General features: G+C 44.4%; 1 protein-coding gene across 5 annotated transcripts in view; it reads right to left on the bottom strand.

Annotated features, from left to right (window-relative positions):
- Window positions 1-10000, bottom strand: part of stard3 (StAR-related lipid transfer (START) domain containing 3) — a 40032-nt gene that overhangs the window by 7416 nt on the left and 22616 nt on the right. For all 5 annotated transcript variants that reach the window (XM_037535273.1, XM_037535271.1, XM_037535275.1 and 2 more), the window contains exons 7-10: window positions 5680-5781; window positions 5436-5491; window positions 3561-3653; window positions 1839-1901 (exon numbers count right to left, since the gene is read on the bottom strand). In XM_037535273.1, the coding sequence (XP_037391170.1) occupies window positions 1839-1901; window positions 3561-3653; window positions 5436-5491; window positions 5680-5781 (314 nt within the window). The remainder of the gene's footprint in view (window positions 1-1838; window positions 1902-3560; window positions 3654-5435; window positions 5492-5679; window positions 5782-10000) is intronic.

The following is a 10000-nucleotide window of genomic DNA, read 5'->3' on the forward strand; positions in this document are numbered from 1 at the left end:
GCCATGCGCTCATGTTACAGGCCTTATGTTCACGTTATGAGCCATGCGCTCACGTTACAGGCCTTATGTTCACGTTATGAGCCATGCGCTCACGTTACAGGCCTTATGTTCACGTTATGAGCCATGCGCTCACGTTACAGGCCTTATGTTCACGTTATGAGCCATGCGCTCACGTTACAGGCCTTACGTTCACGTTATGAGCCATGCGCTCACGTTACAGGCCTTACGTTCACGTTATGAGCCATGCGCTCACGTTACAGGCCTTACGTTCACGTTATGAGCCATGCGCTCATGACATGGGTCACACGTTCACTTTATGCGCTCACGTTACAGGCCTTATGTTCACGTTATGAGCCATGCGCTCACGTTACAGGCCTTATGTTCACGTTATGAGCCATGCGCTCACGTTACAGGCCTTATGTTCACGTTATGAGCCATGCGCTCACGTTACAGGCCTTATGTTCACGTTATGAGCCATGGGCTCACGTTACAGGCCTTACGTTCACGTTATGAGCCATGCGCTCATGACATGGGTCACACGTTCACTTTATGCGCTCACGTTACAGGCCTTATGTTCACGTTATGAGCCATGCGCTCACGTTACAGGCCTTATGTTCACGTTATGAGCCATGCGCTCACGTTACAGGCCTTATGTTCACGTTATGAGCCATGCGCTCACGTTACAGGCCTTATGTTCACGTTATGAGCCATGGGCTCACGTTACAGGCCTTATGTTCACGTTATGAGCCATGCGCTCACGTTACAGGCCTTATGTTCACGTTATGAGCCATGCGCTCACGTTACAGGCCTTATGTTCACGTTATGAGCCATGCGCTCACGTTACAGGCCTTATGTTCACGTTATGAGCCATGGGCTCACGTTACAGGCCTTATGTTCACGTTATGAGCCATGCGCTCACGTTACAGGCCTTATGTTCACGTTATGAGCCATGGGCTCACGTTACAGGCCTTATGTTCACGTTATGAGCCGTGCGCTTACGTTACAGGCCTTATGTTCACGTTATGAGCTATGCGCTCACGTTACAGGCCTTATGTTCACGTTATGAGCCATGCGCTCACGTTACAGGCCTTATGTTCACGTTATGAGCCATGTGCTCACGTTACAGGCCTTATGTTCATGTTATGAGCCATGCGCTCACGTAGCGGGCCTTATGTTCACGTTATGAGCCATGCGCTCACGTTACAGGCCTTATGTTCACGTTATGAGCCATGCGCTCACGTTACAGGCCTTATGTTCACGTTATGAGCCATGCGCTCACGTTACAGGCCTTATGTTCACGTTACAGGCCACACACTCATGTTACGGACCTTATGTCCACCATACGGGCCACGCGCTCATGTTACGGGCCTTATGTTCACATTACGGGTCACGTGCTCACAGGCCTTACGTTCACGTTATGTTAAACATTCATATTACGGGCATTGTGTTATTGTTACTAGGCTTATGCTCACATCACAGGACTGCTGTTCACATTGCAGGCCATGAGTTCATGTTACATGTCTTACATTTGTGTGTTATGGGTCTTGCATTCACTTCATGGGTCTTTTGTATACATAACAGGCCATTCATTCATGTTACAGGCCATGCTTTCCCCTTTACGTTCACATTATGGGCCTAATGCCACTATGTTACTAGGCTTATGCCCACACTGCAGGCCAGAAGTTCACATCATAGTCCTTACATATGTTACATGTCTTATGCTCACCTCACAGTCCTTACTACCACATTACATTCCTAACATTCAGATTACGGGCCTTGCATTCATGTTTATTTATTCATTTGTTTCACAGAAACAAAGATATTAAGCAAAAAAATACCTTCAGGATGAACGTCTTTCCATGAAAGGGGATCTCCAGCGTGTACACAAAGTCCCCGATGTCCTACACACACACAAACACACCTCAGCTTCATATGTCAATTAAACGTAGTTCATAATAAGACGATACATCACTGCTTCAGTTGCGTCTGGAAAAAAAAGTGATATTTTGTGGAAATACTTAAGTAGTATGCAAATATGCAAATGAGCTTTGTAACACAATGTGGTTTACTGTTATTGTATTGTAGTTTTAATGTAATCCAACAAAAGGAGATCATTTCGGTGAGGCCCCGTTTACAACTTCACAACTCTAGTTTCAAAAATATTGCAAGTTAATGTTTCACAATTGGCACTAGAAACAGAATCACGACACGCTCTTTTCACAGGAAACAAGAAAGAAAAGTGTGTAAACGCTGCGTAAAATAGGTTCTGCTATAGCCCTGCAGGCAGGTTGAAATTGAGCATGAGTCCAAAACTGTGGCAGAACCAAATACACAACAATGTGGGAGTCCAAACTAAATAAAGGATAAAAATATGAGAACACAGTAATGTCCACCAAAGTCTAGAGAGCGATAAATCGACGGAGGCGAAATTAACTTCAACCAAAACGCTACTGGAACCAGTTTAACCGTCTGAGGTCGACTCCTGCGCATCAAATTCTCTGTCTCTATATCTGTGTCTGTCTCTTTGTGATGACCCAGCTCAGAAATCCAGTTCAAACCCTTCCTGAATCCGTGGAGCCGCCCTTTCCATTCCATCTCATCTCGACATCATACAACACACACATCAGGAGTTATGAGCCTATGAAGAGGGGCTGAGATACACGTCATCTGCCTATCACCGTGTGGAGCTGCTGGATTCAGGTGTCTGTCCACATTCTGTGTGAAACTGACCGATGGACACTCAGGAAGTCACTAAGGACTGACCGTCACGCCGGAAACCCTTCATTCTTCATTCAGTCCACATCAGAGACTCGTGAGAAACAGCGTAAGAGAGTTTACAGCTGCTGCCCATTTTCTTCCTTCCTTATTTCCCTTTTCCCTTCCTTCCTTATTTCCCCCTTTCATTCCTTCCTTATTTCCCTTTTTCCTTCCTTCCTTCCTTATTTCCCCTTTTCAGGCCTTCCGTTTTTCCATATGTCCTTCCTTATTTCCCTATTCCGTTTCTTCCCTGTTTCTTCCTTCCTTCCTTTTGTGCCCTTTTCCTTCCTTATTTCCCTTTTTCATTCCTTCCCTATTTCCTTCCTATATCGGTTGGGAAGCAGGATGATAGGATTCAGCTTCCAATATTCTTTAGTAATGTAATCTGAAGTGTGTAGTCACCTTTTCTTAAAACCACTGAGAAAATAAAAACAATTAAAACAACAACAAACATGCACAGTAGAAGAAAACGCCTTTGCTTTGTATTTGTTTCCAGTTTTTCTGCAATGAGAACTAAAAAATGTTAAAAGATGAGGTAAATATATCAAGCGTTTCCTCTGATGAGCACCTTTTATTAATATGATCATCATTCTGATTACAGACAGCCAGCGCTGTGTTTATCTAAATGAGCTGCTGCACTGACTGAGCCACATTAACGCAGCTCTGAACGCGGACTTCTGCTCTTTCTTCTGTTCGGGAGTTTTGCTTTGTCCTGTTATGGAGATTATTATGGTCTGTCCACCCCAGCGAGGAAGAATTCTGAAGGAAAGCTCCAGCACAGAGCTGTACGTCCACACACTTACATTATTCTTCTCAAACTTCCAGTTTTCCTCCTGAGACAGGATCTGCTCCACCACAGCCATCGCCTCGCGGCCCTGCCGCACAAACTCCTTCTCCTGACACGCAGAGGAAACACAGAGCACACAGTTTAGCATGAATAATAAAAAAGGAACTACGTTCTATAAGAAAAAGACCCTCTGACTGCCAGGGGGTCTCGGGGACCTCAGACCATAAACATTAGATAAACCAGCGGCACTCAAATACAAACAGAGGACTAAATAATTCAAATAAATGAAGAAATGTTATTATGTGTGATACGTTATGGTGGCCATTCAACCATAATGGAAAGAAAAAGGGAAGATTAAAGTTTAGTGACCCTTATTAGTCCCACAGCGGGGAACCCATCCGTGAAGCGAAACACCACATACACACTAGTGAGCACACACACACACACACACACACACACACACACACACACACACACACTAGGGGGCAGTGAGCACACTTGCCCGGAGCGGTGGGCAGCCCAATCCACAGTGTCCGGGGAGCAGTTGGGGGTTAGGTGTCTTGCTCAAGGGCACCTCAGTCATGGACTGTCGGCTCTAGGGATCGAACCAGCGACCTTCCGGTCACAGGGCCAGTTCCCTGACCTCCAGCCCACGACTGCCCACATAGACACACAAAATTAAAAATGGTCCATATAATATTTAAATTTTAGACAAAAACGTGTAGACACACCAGGACACTATTACGGCTTTGATTATTATCACATTCCAGAGTCACTCGAAACATAAAACACTGTTTAATCCCACTTTTATCATCATCATTATTATTATTATTATTATTATTATTATTATTATTATTATTATTAGCAGTAATAGTAGTACTATGTATTACAGTAAGAGCACACAAAAAGAGCTCCCCCTGCTAACCACCTTAAAACCTCAGTTTTATTTCAAACTAAGGTTTATTATTCAGTAACTACAGGAACTTCAATTCAAACTGGCCGCGCTGTGATTATAGAAGCCGTTTTGTCCCATTCTGACAAAAATCAAACCACTTTGGGAGCCACAACATTTTATGGCAATTAAATTGGTTTATCATTTTAATCATCTTGGCTGTAAACGTGTCTCAGTGTGGGTTAATGTGCTTAGGCTAAAAAACAACATTAATAAAAACTCTGCTGTAAGTTTCAGCTCAGCTACCGCCGCTTTTCTCGCATCTCCAGCAGGAAACTTGTCTCCAAAATGGTAGAACGATTTCTTTATAAAAGACTTTTTGGTAGTGGAGGGCTTCCTTCAAATGTAACAGGAAAGCAGCTGGAGGGCAAATAAACGCAAGCAAGTCCCATCGTCTCCAAATTCTCCATGTTCATCTTGAATCTTTTTCTTTGCCATTGCGGTAGCGGCTTTAACTGCTGCCCACGTCGTGATGGGACCAGCGTCTATGCACCAGACATCAGTGTTAAAGGCTGTTGAATTAGCAGTTAGACATTAATTCAGGGGTGTACGATTATTTATCGTTAAAACTGGTTCAGAATTCTCAAAAAAGCTTTACTTTACTATAAAGGAGGATTATTTTATTAATTCCCAAAAATCTAATTCTGCTGTGGTGCTGCCAGGGGGCAGTAAAAGCCCCACGCTGCGGACCCCTGTACTAACCACTCTTCGCTCCACTGTCACTGTCATTCTGTAGTGGGCGTCAGGACTAAATAAGGAACTCCAAAGCTGGGTCTAAGGAGTTTTACCTCATACTGTGCTGAACAGCTCCAAAGCCAGTTCTGCTCTGAATCAAAGTGAAATTAAGTTCACTGAGGACTCCAAATGTGAACACTGCTACATACATGCCACAAGCAAGCTAACACAGGTGTGATGGAGATTCACTTAAAAACGGAGCACCTGTGCAGTTACTGCTCTCCTGCCGAGACCTTCCTCATCGAGATCTTCCTCAGAACCTAAAACACACACAAACACACACACACACACACACACACACACACACACACACACACACACACAGTTAAGAGTGTGCAAACCAGGCTCAATATAGAGAAACTTTAGATGCAGAAACTTGCAGTAAATAAACTCAAAAAGAAACAAATAACTGAAAAGTTAAGTATGTTATGTTTAACGTATAGGTGACCTGCGAGTGACTCCGGAGGAGAGTAGAACTGGCCGTCGGAGACGGCTCTAGGGTAGATCATACGAGCGCTCCCGCACGCTGCACTCACCGCCGCCAGGTACGCTGAGAGAGAAATGAGATCAACACAGTGAAACACCACTCAGCTCTCCCACCGCTCACCAGCAGGGCTGAACATCTGACACCTCACAACTCCGCTCCTTTACGATTCTCTAGGACGAGATTAAACTCATCATGATATCTCAATCATCCCGATTCAGAAAGGTGTGCAGGACTGAAAGGAGCATGTAGGTTATCAGTGAGGTTACGATCAGAATATGGTCAGTACGATCAGAAGATGATCAGAGATGACCTGAAACTGCGTTCAGTCTCACTGCGATGTTCGCTGTAGCAGCTCCATTCAAGGTTTGGATGTCAGTGTAGGGCGATACTTAAGGTTTGAATAATGGTAACGGGCGGTACTCAAGGTTTGGATGTCAGTGTAGGGCGATACTTAAGGTTTGAATAATGGTAACGGGCAGTACTCAAGGTTTGGATGTCAGTGTAGGGCGATACTTAAGGTTTGAATAATGGTAACGGGCGGTACTCAAGGTTTGGATGTCAGTGTAGGGCGATACTTAAGGTTTGAATAATGGTAACGGGCAGTACTCAAGGTTTGGATGTCAGTGTAGGGCGATACTTAAGGTTTGAATAATGGTAACGGGCAGTACTCAAGGTTTGGATGTCAGTGTAGGGCGATCCTTAAGGTTTGAATAATGGTAACGGGCGGTACTCAAGGTTTGAATGTCAGTGTAGGGCGATCCTTAAGGTTTGAATAATGGTAACGGGCGGTACTCAAGGTTTGGATGTCAGTGTAGGGCGATCCTTAAGGTTTGAATAATGGTAACGGGCGGTACTCAAGGTTTGAATGTCAGTGTAGGGCGATACTTAAGGTTTGAATAATGGTAACGGGCGGTACTCAAGGTTTGAATGTCAGTGTAGGGCGATACTTAAGGTTTGAATAATGGTAACGGGCGGTACTCAAGGTTTGAATGTCAGTGTAGGGCGATACTTAAGGTTTGAATAATGGTAACGGGCGGTACTCAAGGTTTGAATGTCAGTGTAGGGCGATACTTAAGGTTTGAATAATGGTAACGGGCGGTACTCAAGGTTTGGATGTCAGTGTAGGGCGATACTTAAGGTTTGAATTACGGTAACGGGCGGTACTCAAGGTTTGAATGTCAGTGTAGGGCGATACTTAAGGTTTGAATTACGGTAACGGGCGGTACTCAAGGTTTGAATGTCAGTGTAGGGCGATACTTAAGGTTTGAATTACGGTAACGGGCGGTACTCAAGGTTTGAATGTCAGTGTAGGGCGATACTTAAGGTTTGAATAATGGTAACGGGCGGTACTCAAGGTTTGAATGTCAGTGTAGGGCGATACTTAAGGTTTGAATTACGGTAACGGGCGGTACTCAAGGTTTGAATGTCAGTGTAGGGCGATACTTAAGGTTTGAATTACGGTAACGGGCGGTACTCAAGGTTTGAATGTCAGTGTAGGGCGATACTTAAGGTTTGAATAATGGTAACGGGCGGTACTCAAGGTTTGAATGTCAGTGTAGGGCGATACTTAAGGTTTGAATAATGGTAACGGGCAGTACTCAAGGTTTGAATGTCAGTGTAGGGCGATACTTAAGGTTTGAATTATGGTAACGGGCAGTACTCAAGGTTTGAATGTCAGTGTAGGGCGATACTTAAGGTTTGAATAATGGTAACGGGCGGTACTCAAGGTTTGGATGTCAGTGTAGGGCGATACTTAAGGTTTGAATTATGGTAACGGGCGGTACTCAAGGTTTGAATGTCAGTGTAGGGCGATCCCCTTAAGGTTTGAATAATGGTAACGGGCGGTACTCAAGGTTTGAATGTCAGTGTAGGGCGATACTTAAGGTTTGAATAATGGTAACGGGCAGTACTCAAGGTTTGAATGTCAGTGTAGGGCGATCCTTAAGGTTTGAATAATGGTAACGGGCGGTACTCAAGGTTTGAATGTCAGTGTAGGGCGATCCTTAAGGTTTGAATAATGGTAACGGGCGGTACTCAAGGTTTGGATGTCAGTGTAGGGCGATACTTAAGGTTTGAATAATGGTAACGGGCAGTACTCAAGGTTTGAATGTCAGTGTAGGGCGATACTTAAGGTTTGAATAATGGTAACGGGCGGTACTCAAGGTTTGAATGTCAGTGTAGGGCGATCCTTAAGGTTTGAATAATGGTTAGCTCAAAGCTGAGATTCAAATGCACAACATCTCTAGTCTCCAGATCTTTGCATGTTTCTGTGTTTTGTCACAGCAGCTCACAGCTGGTTTCAGTGACGGTTTCTTCAACATGCAAAACGAGTTTCAGTTTCGTGACAGAGACACAAAGGCCATGAGATGCCCACGGCTCTGTCTCTGCTCAGAGAATGCGAGTACGAGTCCAGCTGGGCGGCACAGCAGTCAATACCCTCTCTGTTTCAGCGCTGTGGCTCCGTCAGCCGTCCCGGTTTAATCACACCCTGTTACATCACTGCACTGTCAAAGTAGCCTCTGTTGCATCACTGCTGGACTGGTGGTCCTCAGCACTGACAGGTAAACAGCGCTCCTTCTCACGCACAATTTACAATGCACGACTGCTTCATACGCAAGAAAGACCTTTCACTCTGCTCCTGATGGACGGGCTCGACTTTCGGCAGATCATCAAGCATGCGAATACCGATCTGATCAGTTTATGATATTCTAATCAGTTGTATAAAAGCCATTCTTGATCTTCAATCTCTGCAATCAACAAACTTAACACTATTTCATCTCCCCTCATTATTTTGGTGACCAATTGTATCTTTAAGGTCACAGTGGTTACATCAGGCATGTTAATTAAATAAATAAATAAATAAATTTTCCCACATGGTCCACTAATTTTTTACATTTTCCAATACCTCTATCCATTACAATGAAACAGCCTGTTTGTCACTGTGCCTTTAAGACTAACATATGTAAATGAGCTCTGTTCTGATTGGCTGTTCTGCCTTGTGTCTCATTCAAAAAGCAGTCGGAGCTGTAAGGTTGGGACTGAAATCTTCAGGACTGGGGGGGGGGGCATAAATGTGAATGTGGTCTTTGGAAGCTGCAGTGAAGCTTTTGCTTCTTGACAGCCAGGAGCAGCACAACGTTTAATCGTTTTGACAAACCTTCCACTCTAATAACCGCTGTAGGCTGAATGGGTGGAGCTAAACTGCTGTAGGCTGAATAGGTGGAGCTAAAGTGCTGTAGGCTGTATGAGTGGAGTTAAAGTGCTGTAGGCTGTATGGGTGGAGTTAAATTGCTGTAGGCTGAATGGGTGGGGTTAAACTGCTGTAGGCTGAATGGGTGGAGTTAAAGTGCAATAGGCTGAATGGGTGGAGCTAAAGAGCTATAGGCTGAATGGGTGGAGTTAAATTGCTGTAGGCTGAATGGGTGGAGCTAAAGTGCTGTAGGCTGAATGGGTGGAGTTAAAGTGCTGTAGGTTGAATGGGTGGAGCTAAAGTGCTGTAGGCTGAATGGGTGGAGTTAAATTGCTATAGGCTGAATGGGTGGAGTTAAATTGCTGTAGGCTGAATGGGTGGAGCTAAACTGCTGTAGGCTGAATGGGTGGAGTTAAATTGCTGTAGGCTGAATGGGTGGAGTTAAATTGCTGTAGGCTGAATGGGTGGAGCTAAACTGCTGTAGGCTGAATGGGTGGAGTTAAATTGCTGTAGGCTGAATGGGTGGGGCTAAACTACTATAGGCTGAATGGGTGGAGCTAAACTGCTGTAGGCTGAATGGGTGGAGTTAAATTGCTATAGGGTGAATGGGTGGAGCTAAAGTGCTGTAGGCTGAATGGGTGGAGTTAAATTGCTATAGGCTGAATGGGTGGAGCTAAAGTGCTGTAGGCTGAATGGGTGGAGCTAAATTGCTGTAGGCTGAATGGGTGGAGTTAAATTGCTGTAGGCTGAATGGGTGGAGGTAAATTGCTGTAGGCTGAATGGGTGGGGCTAAACTGCTGTAGGCTGAATGGGAGGTCATCTGTAAACGAATTCATGGTTGTGATGTCACTGACGAATTCAAAATAGGCAGTTTTCGCAGCTTAGCTTCAATATACGGACTGCAGGGCACAAACTTTAACAACGTAAATATAGTACAGTTTCACGAAAATGAAAACAGGCTGTTCATGTAAAACATTCTACTTCCACACAAATGCGCAGTTTTATAAGTTGCAGAAATTAGCAGATAAATAAATATCAGACACATGACAAACAGGTAAATACAGTATTTTATTACACAAAGTTATACAGCAC

This window comes from Pygocentrus nattereri, chromosome 27, assembly GCF_015220715.1.
Source record: "Pygocentrus nattereri isolate fPygNat1 chromosome 27, fPygNat1.pri, whole genome shotgun sequence".
In the NCBI taxonomy this organism is placed as follows: Eukaryota; Metazoa; Chordata; class Actinopteri; order Characiformes; family Serrasalmidae; genus Pygocentrus; species Pygocentrus nattereri.